The 15,963-nt window shown below is 37.3% G+C and overlaps 1 protein-coding gene across 3 annotated transcripts in view; it reads left to right on the top strand.

Annotated features, from left to right (window-relative positions):
* RAP1A (RAP1A, member of RAS oncogene family) overlaps positions 1–15,963 on the top strand; it is a 75,210-nt gene that overhangs the window by 49,847 nt on the left and 9,400 nt on the right. For 2 of the 3 annotated variants that reach the window (XM_077780156.1, XM_077780157.1), the window contains exons 2-5: positions 5,395–5,478; positions 9,662–9,730; positions 12,699–12,755; positions 15,348–15,488. In XM_077780156.1, the coding sequence (XP_077636282.1) occupies positions 5,422–5,478; positions 9,662–9,730; positions 12,699–12,755; positions 15,348–15,488 (324 nt within the window). In that variant the 5' untranslated portion in view covers positions 5,395–5,421. Of the gene's footprint in view, positions 1–5,393; positions 5,479–9,661; positions 9,731–12,698; positions 12,756–15,347; positions 15,489–15,963 lie in introns of all 3 variants that reach the window. The other variant, XM_077780155.1, reaches the window with a different exon arrangement.

Here is a 15,963-nt window from a genome sequence, read left to right on the forward strand (position 1 = left end):
AGTCCAAGTTCAAGCAAGGCACTGAGAGATCAGTGTCTGAGGACCTGCCTCCTAACTTACAGATGCCTGTCTGTGCCTCCACTTGGTGGAGAGCAAAGAGAAGCAAACTCCTGGGACTCTTATAAGGCCACTAATCCAGTCGTGAGGGCTATGCCCTTGTGGCCTCATCTAATCCTAATTACCTCCCAAAGGCCCCACCTCTTAACACTGTCACACTGGGAGACACATTGTTTATAAAACATGTATGTAACTGGTATTCTGAGAAATTTCCCTTTTTTCCTCATTGGATTTTCTTAAAGTATTTTCTATTGAGCTATAATTTACATGTAATAAAATGTTCCTCCTTTTTTTTTCTTTTTAAAATTTTAAAATTGTATTTTTAATTTTAATCCCAGTATGGTATGACATACAGTGTTCTGTTAGTTTCAGGTGTATAATATAGTGATTCCACCGTCCTATACATTACTCTGTGCTTATCATAAGTGTCACCCATCCGCCACCCACCTCCCCTCTGGTAACCATCAGTTCTCTATATTTAAGAGTCTGGGGTTTCTTTGTCTTTTTTTCTTTGTTCATTTATTTTATCAAATGCCACATATGAGTGAAATCATATAGTATTTCTCTATTTCATTATGCCCTCTAGATCCATTCATATTGTTGCAAATGGCAAGATTTTATTTTTTATGGCCTGGTAATATTCCATTGTACACATATATACCACATCTTCTATTGTTGAACACTTCAGTTGCTTCCATAATTTGGTTATTGTAAGTAATGCTGCAGGAAACATAAGAGTGCATGTATCTTTTTGAATTAGTGTTTTCATGTCCTTTGGGCAAATACCCAGTAATTCAGGAATTACTGAATCGTGTGGTAATTCTCTGTTTTCCACAGTGGCTGCACTAGTTTGGACTCCCACCTAATAGCGCCCAAGAGCTCCTAAAATGTACCTATTTTAAATAAGATTTGATAAATGAAACACCTAGGTAACCATCACTATAATCAAGGTAAATGAGCTCAATTCCATCACCCGGAAAAGTTCGCTCATGCTCCTTTACGGTCATCTCCCCTGCCCTACCATCACTGTCCCCAAGTAATTTTTTGGCACTATAACTTCGTTTTGTCTTTTCTAGAATTTTATATAAATGAAATCATAAAGTAGTCATTCTTATGTGTATATTGCTGAGTGTGTTTTAAAGATTCATATCCATCTTGTTGAATAATTTTATAACTAAATAGTAGTAGTATTCCACTGATTGGTTATACCACAATTTATTTACGCATTCACTTCTTGATGGATACTTTGGTTGTTTCTAGATTTGGGCAATTATGAACAAAGGTAAGAATTGACGTCATTTTTTTCCAGCTTGACTTGCTTAAAAGACTATCTCGTGCATACTGAACTACTTTTGCCCCTATATTAAATTATCTATTCCTGTGTAACACAAATCTTACTGGGCTTAAGCCAACAATAATCATTTATTATCTTAGTTTCTGAGTGTTTCAGAGTGGCTTGCCTGGAAGGTTCTGTCTCTTGGTCTCATGAGACTGCAATCCTCTGAATTAAGTGAGGCTTGACTAAACCTTAAGATATACTTCTGAAGGTGGCTCGCTCACATGTTTGGGCAAATCGGTTGTGCTAGCTGTTGGTAGGGGCCTCAATTCCTCTCCGGTTGGGCCTCTCTGAGGGGCTGGTTAAGTATCCTCATGACGTGGTAAGTGGCTTACCTTGGATAGAATGATCCCAGAGACCATGTACATACAGGCTGCAGTGCCCTTTGCCTTTTGTGTATTTTCCTGATTGTGTATTTTATTTTTTAATGTTTATTTATTTTTGAGCACATACTCAAGAGAGAGAGTGAGCCGGGGAGGGGCTGGGGACAGAGAGTGGTGGGGACAGAGGATCCAAAGCAGGCTCCATGCTAACAGCAGAGAGCCTCATGTGGGACTCGAACTACAAGAGTATGACCTGAGCAGAAGTTGGACACTTAACTGACTTAGCCATCCAGGTGCCCCTTGTTGAGTGTGTTTTTAAGATTCATCCATCTTGTTGATGGATGAGGAACTAACCTTGGAAGTCACTTCTGCCATATTTTCTTGGTTACACAACCAGTCTTAGGAGGAAACTACACAAGGATATAAATACCAAGAGGAAACAAGTCTAGTTACAAATATCAGGAGACCAGGATTGTTGTGGGGGGGAGAGGGAGGTTATCTTGAAGGATGAGGACTACAGTCCCTTTATCAAAAATGAACCAAATATGTATATGTGGCTTTAGTCTGGATTTAATTTAGTGCCACTGACCTGGTTGTCTTATGCTAATGTAACAGTATCTTTATTACTGTAGTTTTATATTATGTCTTAAAATCAGGTAGTGTAAGACTTTTTTTTCTTTTCCAAATCTGTTAACTGTTCTGTTACTTGCATTTTCAAAAAAAAGTTATAGTCATCTTGTCAATTTTCACAAAAAAGAAACCTGCTGATTGGGCTTGCACTGAATCTGTAGATCCAACTTGGAGAGAATTAACATCTTAATGATATGGACATGTCTTAATATAATATGGTATGTCTCTCTAATTACTATGTCCTTAATTTCTCTGAGCCATGTTTTGTAGTTACAGTGTATAAGCCTTGCACATATTCTGTTGCTTTCATCTCTTAAGTATTTGATTTCTTACTGGATACTATTTTAAATGGTATTTTTTAAATTACATTTTTCAATTCTTTGCCTATATGTAGACATATAATAGTTATTATTTTTTTGTCTCAGCCTTTTATACTGAAATCTTGCTGTGTTCACTTACTAGTCTTGTAGCCTTTCTGTATACTCTACACAGGATCATGTTATCTGAGAATAAAGACAGTTTTCTTTCTTCCTTTTGCATAGGCTAGATCCCAATCTATGTAGCTTAGAACAGTGTTGAATAGAAGCAGAAAGAGCAGATGTATCAGTGGAAGAAAAAGAAAAACCATATAATACCAATAGGTGCAGAAAAAGTGTTTGAAAAAAGTCTAACATCTATCCCTGAGAATCCATATAAATGAAAGCTCTTAAGAAGGCAAAAGGGGGGGTGGGGCGCCTGGGTGGCTTGGTCGGTTAAGCGTCCGACTTTCGCTTAGGTCATGATCTCGCGGTTCGTGGGTTCGAGCCCCGCGTCGGGCTCTGAGCTGACTNGGGTATAAAGAAGATGTGAAACAAAAAAGTTTGAGTTTGTTTAGAATAACCAAAAATGCTAACTGTTTAGAGTAGGTAAGGATTTATAATCCAGGGCCTCCGACATTTGTATAGGAAAAAAAAATCTTTGTTTTGCGTAACCTCTAAATGAAATATAATATTTGTTTCTATTTTGAATGCAGGCAGCAAACCACAGTAGTAATATCAGCAGCACCTGTGACTTTGTCACCAATAAATACTACTTTTAATTTTCCTTTTATCTTTATTTAAAGTTTCTTTTTTTAAATATTGATTTATTGATTGATAGAGCGCACGCACAGGGCAGGGACAGAAGGAGGGAAACAGAGGGAATCCCAAGCAGGCTCCATGCACCAGCCAATCTCACGAACCATGAGATCATAACCTGAGCTGAAGTCAAGAGTCTGGTGCTCAATCATCTGAGCCACCCAGGTGCCCCTAAAGTTTCCTTCTTGAAGACAACCTATGGTTAGGTCATGCTTTCTTGACTTTGAATTGGAATGTTGGAATATTGGAGTAGATGATTTACATTTAATGTAATGGTGTGGTTGCGTTTTAATCCTACTGTTCTATAGGTTTTATATTTGTCTCATCTTTGTTCTTTTTTGCTTGTTTGTATTTTTTTCTGCTGGCTTTTGGATGAATTGGTTTTGTTTTGTTTTTTCCCCATTGGCTGCTCTATGTTTTGGAGTATGCATCTTTACTAACGTATGACAGTTTATCTTTAAGTAGTATGCTACTCCAGATACACCGTAAGAATCTTGAACAATATACTTCCAGCCCCCTTCCCTTTTTGTGCTATCATAGTTAATACTTTTTACTTCCACATGTGTGGCAAAGGCTTGTAATCCATCATTAGTTTAGCTTGAAGTGGTCAAAAAAGTCTTGAAGATTTACCTTCACCATTTCTGGTATTTTTGATTCCTTTAGTAATCTTCATTCCTTTAGATCCAAGTTTCCATTAGCATTCTGGATTGAACATATTTTGTTTAAGCCTTTTAAAGATACTCTTATTTTGTCTCGTGTAACTTCTCAAGAAGTCTACAAATCTTCTGGGATTTCAAATGAATTGCCTGTTTTTCAACAAAGAGAACTTTTCTGATCAGAACTCCAGTATTTCTTAGCACTCTGGTTCTGCTTTTAAATCCCTGTTTATTCTTTGCTGTTACCTCATGGAGTTTCATCCTGCATGCTCTGATTAGTGTTTGGCAAGAGACTCAAGTGAAGCCCTTTGCAGATTTCTAGAATTTTCTGTATATATCTCCCTCTTTTTTGATACACTTTCTGGTCTCTGCTTGAGTTCGTCTTCCCTATACCACAGTCTGAAAAGTGCCTCAAAGCAGAAAGCCAAGGCAGGTGTAGATCTTAACTTCATTTTGTCCCATCTCTCAGAAATCACAGTCATATACTGCTTATTGTCAAACGTCCAAAAACTGTTGTTTCATGTGTTTTGTCTGGTATTTTAGCTGTTGACTGTAGGATGGAAAGTCCATTCATACTTACTCCATCATGGCCGTTGGAAATTCTTTCCTGCCCTTTTACCTTTTAACATAACTGTGGAGATAAAAAATAAAGTTTATATTTCTTTTCTTTTTTTCTTTCTAGCTTTTATAGCTAAGACTTTGGGTCTTATGGAGTATATTGCTAATACCTACCTATAGAGTTCTAACAATTTCATCAACAATACCCTCTCATATCCTAAGTATTTTCAAGGTAACATTTTACATGGTTCGGCTGTAATAGAGTGATTAACAAAATAGTATATAAATTACTATATATTTTAAGCAGATTAAATAGCATATACATTAAGGCTCATGAGCAAACATTTCAAAAAAGTATGTTAAGTTGTTTAAACAATAGCTTTGTAAAGAATTGGGTTCATGATTGTAATTATAAGACAACTACTAGTTTTAATCACCTTACTTTCTGATCAAACATTCTTGCAAGTAACATGGACAGACTCTAATGACTTGTGCCTAGTCAAAGATGATCTTTAATGAATTAAAATTGGCTGTAGTCTTACAAACTTAGGTTAGAATCTGCATGGGTTTGCTGTGTAGCCTGTCTTCCCCTTGATAACCTTAAGGGAAAAAGCAAATAAAAACCAAAATATCATATTATTTTATGTATCATTTGTACATTCTTAGGCTAGTCTTAGCATGTTTATTGATCTTTGTGGGTTTTTTTTTCTTTTTTCCAGATTGTCAGTATTTAAACAGACCACATCATGCGTGAGTACAAGCTAGTGGTCCTTGGTTCAGGAGGCGTGGGGAAGTCTGCTCTGGTAAGTTAGCCACCTAACTCTAACTTCATTAGTACAGGAAGAACATTGATATTTGCTTGCCTTAAAACTTTTAGTCACTAATGAGAAACGGTATTTTTTTATATGCCTCGTATCTGTCTCATAGGGGACAGGGATTCATTCAGCAACCACAAATGTGTAGTTTTATAGTAGTGGCTCATCCATTCTTTCACTTAAATGTTTATTGGCTACCTACCGTATGCCAAGCACTAGTGATTGCGATTCAAAGAGCAATAAGATCATTCTCACTTTATAAGGAACTTGCATTCCATTTGGGGAGACTGATTATTTCAGATACCAGTGGAGGAAGTCCTACCTAACTCTCAGCCCAGACTTAAGTGAAACGAAGGGTATTTTGTATATGTGCTGTATTTATTTAGTAAATATTGAGCTTCTACAGTGTCAGATGCCAGGGCTATACAACAATGAACAAAACAGTTACAGTCCCACAGAGCTTATCATATGGTGGAGGAGATAGAAGAAATACGCAGTCAAACAAAGAACTACCTTATAATTGTGAGAAGAATACTTTGAAAGGAAAGTGCAGACTGCTAAGAGAGACCCCATGACAAATTAACTTAAATTAGCATTTGAATAACTAAGGTCTCAATTGCTGGGGCAGGAGTGAATTGGAAAGAAAGTAGAGGGAAACGAGGTGAGAAGCAGGGACCAGATCATGACTTGAAGACCATATTAAGAGCTTGAAGCTTATTCCTATTGACAGTGAGAAGTGATTGAAAGTGAGTTTTATTTTTGGGGGGCTATGGGGAAGGAGTTATTGACAGAATTGGATATATGTTTTAAAGAGAGTACTTTGCTGTGTGTAGAGTGACTTAGAAGAGAGGCCGAATGGACACAGGAGACCAATTAAGAGTTACTGCCGAATCCCAGATATATCTGTGGAAGCTTAAATTGGGGCCATAGCAGTGAAGAAGAGAAAAATAGATGTTTTTAGAATTAAATAACTTAGTGCTGGATTGATGTGAGGACTAGGAGAGAAGGAGCTGTTGAGGATGACTACCAAAGTTCCAGCTGAGCTACTAATTTTATGGATGGATCATTTAAGTAGAAGGGAAACACTGGTGAATGAGCAGATCTGATAGTGAAAATCAGGAGCCATGTCACATTTGATATGTGAGATGTTAAATACAGCACATAAGAAATTGGATCCTCACGATAATAGCTTAAAAGGGAGACTTGTGATAGGATTTGGGGTGCTGTGAATATATCAACAGTATTTAATTTCATGAGAATTACGTTATTCTTAGCAGTGTTAGTAGTACCTCTGCAGTGAATGAGAATATCTAATTTAAATGTGTATAACTTTGAATTCAGCACATCTCTTGAAATTTCACCTGTAAGTTCATATGTACAAAATAGCATGGTCAAGGATGTCCATTGTAACATTCTTTATAGTGGTAAGAGTTTGGAAACAACCTAAATGTCTACCGGTAGGGGCTGGTTAAATAAGCTTTTAATACTAACGTTTTGAGTGGAATAATACAGAACTATTAAAAAGAATGCAACAGCTCTGTATATACTGATAGGTAGTGATATGCAAGTAAATAAGATAGCAAACAGTGTAGACTATCATTTGTTTTTATTTTAAAAAATGAGGGGAAAGTATAAAATGCAGACTATCTCTGCAAGGTAAAATACACTTATAGATAACTTACTGGTTACTTGGGGGTGGAATTGAATAATTGGAAACAAAGGAAGGTAGGTAGGGTTGGTTACCACTGCATACTCTTTTGTGTCTTTTGTATTTTGTCCTATGTTCATGAATTACCTTTTCAAAATAAAATAATCAAAAATAAAAATCCATAAGAATAAATTAGATTGTCTAGGGAGAGATTAGAGAAAGAAAGAGCTCAGGACTGAACTCTCAGTGCCTCCCAACCTTTAAAGAGTAGGTAGAATCGAAGGATCCAGCATAAAAGAGTATATGTTATACTTAAATGTGAAGAATGGATCTTGACTGCTCAGAAGTCAAGTAAAGAAGAGGAAGGAGACAATACAGGAATATGGAGGCAGCTGGACTTCACAAAAGCAGCGTCAGTAATGGTATGGTGCTGTAACCATCCTGGGGTACATTGAAGAGTAAGTGAGAGCTGAAGAAATAGAATCACCATTAGAGACCGTTGAAGAAGTCTGATGATGAGAGGGAACAGAGAAAGGGGGGTGAGACTACAGGGGTCATGAAGTTAAGGAAAATATTTATTTCGGGATAGGAGATGGTAGAGCAAATTGTGTGCAGGAGGCAATAATCCCGTGGAAAGGAGAATGGTAGCATAGGAGAGGAAGGGAGTGATTGTTACAGATGTCAAAAGTTCAGAAATAACAGAAGTAAAATTAATGAATCATTGAAGTAGTAATTAGTAAGTTTATTGTGCACACACCAAACAGTTCCATACTAGACACCTTCAGAACACTGAATGAGGCTGAGGGTATATAGTTATAAAGCAGCTTATAGTGTGAGAAAGCAGTGGCTCTTTATTTGTCACAGTGACTGGTTATAGCATTAGAGTTTTCTTAAATGATTGAAAATCGGTTAGTGGTTACCTCATATCAGCCTTGGGAAACAGCGGTAAGTTTTGCTCTTGATTTCCAGAGGCATAAGCAAGAAATGACCCCCAGGTAAATTTAGCCTTGCTAAATAAGCTCAGTTAAGTTTTGTATGACTGAACTGGCTATTTTCTGCTCAGGGAATTTTCAAGTCTGGTCTCTGTTTTTTATTTTAACACAGAAAGGACAGTAGGTGAGGAAGGAAGTGGAGGATTCAGTAAGAAAACTGAATAGAAGTCGGTATGGATGAATAAGCTGTCTCTGAGAACACAGAAAGAGAGAGAGAAAGAGGGAGAGAGTGAGGTTCAGAGAAATGAAGGATTGCTTTAGTGAGAAGGACATGAAACCTGTGAGATTGTTTCTGTTTTGCAAGTATAACAGCTGGCTTATAGAAAGCACTTGGGTTCTCATACCTGCTTCTGCATCCAGTGTCTTGCAATGGCATATGTTACGTGCTCTTTGGAAGATAACACTGTTACTTTATGGGACAAGGAGAGTATGTCACGGTATTGTGAGGTGCTTGTTCTAAACACCTGCTCTGGACCATATTTTGAGAACCTCTGTTCTACTATAAAGCATTTAGGAGGCTTTTCATATTTGAATTATATGTAAGACTAAGAAGATGAGATGATTAAATCCTTGATAAAAATAATAATTACAGGTTTTGGTGTAATTCTCTCCTGAGTCTCTTTTGAAGAACAGGAGCTTAGTAGGAGAAAGAAGTTTGAAGTTCACTATATTTTAGTTAATCTGTTTAGCTCAAGCTAAACTAGTGCATAATTAAGTGTAGGTGACCTCAGGCCATATTCTTATGCTTCCTTGCCTTTAGGCAGCCCTGTAGGAGACCCCGTTTTAAAGCTGTCCAGGCAGTATTTCACAGCCATCTTCTGTACTGCTTTTCATTTACCACATGATAAAAATACCTCGTTTCATAAGTCTGTGTTTACAGGAGGCTTAGAGAAGTAGAAAATCTGAAAAAGATGAGCAGGAAGTGATTCCAATGAAAAAACAAAGTCTTTGGAATCAGGAAGGTTGTATATTTGAATCTCAGCTGGCAAATGGGAAAAATAACTACTACTGGGGAGAACTGGAAATTTGAATGAGATTATGAATTTAATAAATTCAATACTTTTAAATTTCCTTTTCTCTTTCCCCCACAATTAGAGAAACTTTTAAGATTTTTAAAAATTTAGACCCTTTTGTTTCATTCCTTTCAGGACATGAGATAAAAGTTACTATAGATATGCAGAGGGATATTAGCAGCTTAAATACTGGTTAATTTTCACTTTTCATAAATTAGGATATGTGTCCTTATATGTAACTTCATTATATTTGGAAAATATAGTAATTATTTCACACCATGAGTTGGCAGCAGCATTGCTGACAGCTTTTAATACGACCACCTCCCTTCATTACGTGCCCTCAGGCTGTGGATGTACCCTTGTATTAGAAAGTAATGAGGCTTCACATCTGCATGTGTACCCCGAATTTTCACATAATTTCATTTAATCTCTGCCACTTTGTAAGGGTGTGAGTAACATTCAAGAGGAGTTGTTTTTTCCTTTAAGTTCTTAACTTTTCTCTGCCTTTTTTTTTCTAGACAGTTCAGTTTGTTCAGGGAATTTTTGTTGAAAAATATGACCCAACGATAGAAGATTCCTACAGAAAGGTAAAATGTAAACCTGTATACACATACTTACAAATAGTTCCTTCGGGCTTTAAAACTTGATCCACCGAATTGGTTTTTGAAAATAGTTTTTGAACAGTGATACGGATGTTCTGTATCTGTTTTTAAAAGTTTCACTGAGGGGCGCCTGGGTGTCAGTTGTTGAGCCGACTGACTTTGGCTCAGTTCATAATCTCACGGTTCATGGGTTTGAGCCCCACGTAGGGCTCTGTGCTGCTCAGAGCCTAGAGCCTGTTTTGGATTCTGTGTTTCCCACTCTCTCTCTGCCCTTCCCCCGCTTGCTTTCTGTCTCTTTCTCCCTCTCTCAAAAATGAATAAACATTAAAGTTTTATTTAAGAAAATAAAAGTTTCATCAAGGCAGAAACTTTTAGCTACAGAAAGCTCCATGTTTGGTTACTGATGGAGTAATGTGTTTGTTCTTTAGTGTGCACATTTTCCTGGTGTTTTTCTTTTTTAATTTTTTTTTAAATGTTTTTTTGAGAGAGAGAGAAAGCACACATGCATGTACGCAGGGGAGGGGCAGAGAGAGAGGGAGAAAGAGAATCCCAAGCAGGCGTAGTGATATCAGCATAGAGCCCAGTGCAGGGTTCAATCCCACGATCTGTTAAATTGTGACCTGAGCCAAAATCAGGAAGTCAGATCCCCAACCAACCAAACCACCTGGGTGCCCCAGGGTTTGTTTTTTTAATGTAGAAAAATTGCATATAAATATAGGTGTATTTTTGACAACTCTTTCTTATGAGCAAAAATTAAGATCATTGTTATGCTTGAAGTTATCCAGTGACTGAAAGCTTTTATTTTTGTTTACTTTTATAGTAACTTTAAAGATATTTCATCTTTAGGGCCACCTGGGTACCTCAGTCAGTTGAGCATCAGACTTTGGCTCAGGTCATAATCTCATGGTTTGTGGGTTCGAGTACTGCGTCGGGCTTTGTGCTGACAGTACTGCGTCGGGCTTTGTGCTGACAGCTCGGAGCCTGGAGCCTGCTTCGGATTCCTCTCTCTGTGTCTCCTCCCTGCTGTGTCTCCCTCTCTCTGCCCCTCCCCCACCCATGCTGTGTTTCTCTCTGTCTCCGTAATAAATAAACATTAAAAATTTTTAAAAAGAGATACATCATCTTTAGCAAAAATTAGATATTGGATTCTGTATGATAGTATAATGGTGGCTGCATGTCATTTCACATTTTCCTAACCCATAGAATGTACAACAGCAAGAGTGAAACTGTAATGTAAACTGTTAACTTTGCATGATAATGATGTCTCTATGTAGTTCCATTGATTTTGACAAACGTACCACTGTGGTGTGGGAGGCTGCTGGTAGGAGACACTAGTGGGGAGCAGGAGAAGGGTATATAGAAACATTGTGCTTTCTGCTCAGTTTTGTTTTGCACCTAAAGCTGAAGTTCTAAAACATAAAGATTATTTAAAGGGGAAAAAAGTTAAACAGTCTTAACAAAAAAATGCTGTTTTATTTCATTCTAAGAGTAGAATTGTGGGGAATTTATATAATTTTATTTCCCAAGTATGTTAAGCAGGGGAGGCAGGGAATTAAACCTACCTTTTTCAACAAATTGGAAAGGATTGCATTGTTAGGTATCATAGAATATACGTTTAATAGTATTATAAGTTTGGTGAAATTAAGTAAGCTCAGCCAGCCATACTGGCCAGAGCAGTTCTGTTATCTGCAAATTGGAAATAAACTTGTGTTCTAGATACCTCAAGAAAGTATGGAGTAATTCCTTCTTCATTGAGCATGTCCATTTACTGATTATGTGGATTACCACCTTCGTCCCGTTTCGTGGGGGACAGTTGAGTATGCAGCACTGCCGGTGGTGCTTCTCAGCAGCCCCTGATCTGACCAGGAGCGTTTAAAATAGGCCTTAGGTTAATACGTTTATGTTTAGAAGAGAGTGTTGCAATACTAAAATTTCCCCCAAACAAGTTGCCGTCTAACGCTGTAAGTACAAACAGATCTGTACCCCGAATTCTGAAGATTCAACACTTTTCTTAATCCCTTCTTGATTAGGAATTTGCTGCACAGTTGATAGTTCATACTGTCTAGAAGCCCAGCCTTCTCTTATTTTATAAAACACTGGGGAAATACAACGCAGTATATAAAATTTCACGTAATGCACACAGCTTTTCCAAAGAAATACCTTTTTCTTAAAGTGTTGAGGACTATATGAGTTTGGTGTTATTCATTTTAGCACCTCTGTGTTCCCTTTATCTCTCTCTCTCTTTTTTTTTTTTTTTTTTGAGTTACTTTTTTAGTTTGAGAGAGCATGAGTGGGGAAGGGAGGGGGAAGAGAGGGAGAGAGAATCCCAAGCAGGCCCCAATTGGGGCTCTGTCTCACGAACTGTGAGATCATAACCGGAGCCAAAATCAAGAGTTGGATGCTTAATCAACTGAGCCACATAGGAGCCCCTCTGCTTATCTCTTAAATTAAAATTTTCCTATATATTAAATTTAGGACATATTTTAGTAAAACTTCAGCAACTTGAACGTGGTGAGTTGGCTGAATTTTCTTTACTCTAAAATCTTGCCTGCATTTTGAGCTGTTTAATACTTTTGTGCTTTGTTTTCTTTGAAGATCATATAAATATACATACATTTTTATTTCTGTCAGAACTATACCTATTTGTTGTATTTTTTTTCTTAAATCGGAGAATATGGCTATTGCCTTCTAATATAGCAAAAATTATTACTCAGGGTACAGTGGTCAGAAACTATCTAAACTCAGCATTAGCGGTCCTGCTTCTGTAGTATTCTAGAACATGCTCGAGACTTCCTGCTCATTATTACACTCAGTTAAGTGTCAGCCAGTACAGCAGACTCCTGGAGAAAGGCTTTGTCATTGTTAATAGGTACTTGGAGTGAAGAGGTGGCAGGAAAACAGACTGACATTTTGATTTGATAATACTTTTCATTTTCCCTCCCTTCTCCAACAGCAAGTTGAAGTAGATTGCCAACAGTGTATGCTCGAAATCCTGGACACAGCAGGAACAGTAAGGATGTTTTCTCTTTTTTTGATAAATTTTACAGAGTGAACAGATTCTGTCATCTGAATAATTCCTCTTGAGTAAAGTAAAAGTATTCTGATTAAGAACAAATTCTCTAAATGTAGGGCTTCTTAGATTTTCTGAGGTGCTTCCAACATGTACTTAATGCCCTCATATCACTCTTAAATTGTATGTCAGGTGTACCTACCAGATGTGTGTGTCTTCTCCCTAAATTGAGGTAAAGAGTATCCTATTACTGATTTTAACAAAAGGTATTTTAAATCCAAAATTTTAATTAAAATAGTTATTTCTCTGGGTTTATATAAGATTTTGTCTCTTGGCACCATAGTCCTTACTTTTTATCAAAATTGTTTTTGCTTTTTTATTAGTATTTTAACATTCCGAGTGGCTGGTGACAGGCAGAAAATCTGACAAAAATCTTCAGGATTATTTTGAGCCTTATTTTTCTCATCTTTAAATGAGTATTATATGATGACATTAGTATATCATAGCATGCTTTTAATGATCAAATGAGATAATGATTATAAATCACTTGGTTCAATGCCTATTACATAGTATGAGCTCCAAGATTTGCTTTTATTTTCATTGCCTTCATTTGTCATTTCCTTTATAATTTTGTTATTAATTACTGATGATTTCCTGTTAGACTGCCACAAAAAATGCACACATTAAATGATTTTTCTTTTGTCTTTTTCTCCATATTACATAGACTTTACCTGTTGGCAGTTCTAAGCCTTAAAATGGATGGTATTCTTAAATGTTATAAGTTGTTTAAGATTTAGCACAAATTTTCCAAATAATTTCATAGATGAAAAAGTTTCATGTCATTAGGAATAGCATGTAAGTAGACTAGAGTGATTATAGTACTGATTATACTGTATTTTCCTATTCTTTTGTGGGAAAACGGGTCTTGATTCCAGTACAAAGCTTGAGATCATGAGAACTACATCTTTCTTAGATCTGCTGACTCAAAATATTTCCTCCTTTTGCAGTTCCGTTCCCCCCAGTTTCCTTAGCTTCCGAATGAGTAGTCATACCCCTGTGTTCCCAGATACCCCAGAAGTTAAAGACTACCTTTCCCATTCATCACCTCCATAAGCGTGCAGGGATTCTTATTTCTTCCTCTTGTCCAAATTAAGAAGTTCTTTTCCATAGAGATCTTTCTTTTGTGTTCTCAGATATCCTATAATTCTCCCATCCTAGCGCTCAACACACTGTGTTATAATTGCCTGTTTAGTGGTCTGTGTCCCCAGTGCCTTGCATGAAGCTTGGAAAGTAGTTGATCCTCATTAATCGTGTCCCAGATTACTCCTTAGTCCTTGAAGATTTGGCTCACTCTCTTCATCAGCACTTCAGTTAGAATTCTTGGTGATTTTAGTATCCAAATAGAATCTATATGGTATTCATATGTTTTCACTCATATGTGGAACAGGAGAAGCTTAACAGAGGACCATGGGGGAAGGGGAAGGGGAAAAATAGTTAAGGAGAGGGAGGGAGGCAAACCATAGGAGACTCTTAAATACTGAGAACAAACTGAGGATTGATGGGGGTGGGGGAGAGGGGGAAAGGGGTGATGGGCATGGAGGAAGGCACTTGTTGAGATGAGCACTGGGGGTTATATGGAAACCAACTTGACAATAAACTGTAAAAGAAAAAAAAGAATATGGTATTATATATGATTCATTTCCCTTGGCCTATTGGTTTCTTTTGTTTTGTTTCCTTTTTTTCAACCAACGGAGCCACCCAGGTGCCCTGGCCTGTCAGTTTCTTGATCTCTGTGCTGCTTCAGCCATTCACACCCATGGTCTTCCCCAATAACTGTGAGGCCACCTTCATCTTATTTTCAAGCATCCCTCTCTCCACTCATCACCTCTTCCTTTTCCATCTCACTTCCTTTTATACCTTCAACTTCCCTGGAACCTGCAGTACACTTACCCACCATCTTTGATTGTCCTCATATCCTAACCCCCTCTTCACATAGCTTCAGGCCTGTGGTGGACTATCATTCATGATCAGTCCTCTGCATGTACCCTCAGCTCCCTTGGACTTTTCAGCAACCTCTGACTCACTTGATCACTATCCTCGGTATAAACTGTATTCATTTGGCTTCCAGGAAGCAACACTTCTGTGGCTTTCGCCCAGTCCTAAGTCTCCTTTCCTGACTCGTCTTCATCTCCCCAACCCCTTAGTGTTGGAGGCCCTAAGGATTCAGTACTTGGACTTCTCTTTTCTAACAGTACTTCCTTGGAGGTCATCTTTAGTAGCATCAAAATAATTTAATTAGGATCTGTATGTAAAAGGGACCTTTATACAGTTTTCTAAATGACAGAAAAACCATGTTAAGGTGGTTTAAGATGTCCCTTCTAATTCTTAAATTCATTGTCATTGTTTCTGGTCATGTAATTAGAGAACAAGAACATGCACCTCAGTTTCTAGAAACCGTAAAATAGGTCTTAGGTTTCCTATCATGATAGTGATAAGAAAAAATGCAGTGGCTCACTTGTGATTATTCTGATTTAAATTGTTCTAACATTTGTTTAAGAAATTATGTTTATAACTGCACTTTTTTATTTATAGGAACAATTTACAGCAATGAGGGATTTATATATGAAGAATGGCCAAGGGTTTGCACTAGTATATTCTATTACAGCTCAGTCCACATTTAATGACTTACAGGACTTGAGGGAACAGATTTTACGGGTTAAGGACACAGAAGATGTAAGTATTTTTCTCTCTATAAGACATACTACTCTTTCTCTGTGGCCAAATAAAAAGTATCTGGTTTTCTGTTAAGAAGATTTGGAGGGCATCTACCATATACCTAAAAGAGTCCCTGTGATCAAAAAATTTGTACAACTTTCTAAATTTCCATGCACATTATATGCTGAGATAGAAAAGAAGGGCATGTGTGATAAAGTGCTCACTGTGCTGTGTGTTCGTAAGTGCAGCAAGCAAGGAAGAGGAGTGAGAGTACTTGTTGGAGGACATGGGGACTCAAGTTGAGCTTTGAAAGGTGGTAGTTATATCAGAAACCGTGTTCCGAGAACATTAGTAGAACCATAGTGGTATGTTCCATTTCTAAAAATCTGCTGGTATAGTTTTTACTTACAGTTTTTTTCCTTTGGATTCTGTTGAAGATTTTCATTAGCTGCATTTTTATGTTTTCTAAATTTTATTTTTGTTCTAGAATTCT

This window comes from Crocuta crocuta, unplaced genomic scaffold (genome assembly GCF_008692635.1).
Source record: "Crocuta crocuta isolate KB4526 unplaced genomic scaffold, BGI_CrCroc_1.0 scaffold364, whole genome shotgun sequence".
NCBI lineage: Eukaryota > Metazoa > Chordata > Mammalia > Carnivora > Hyaenidae > Crocuta > Crocuta crocuta.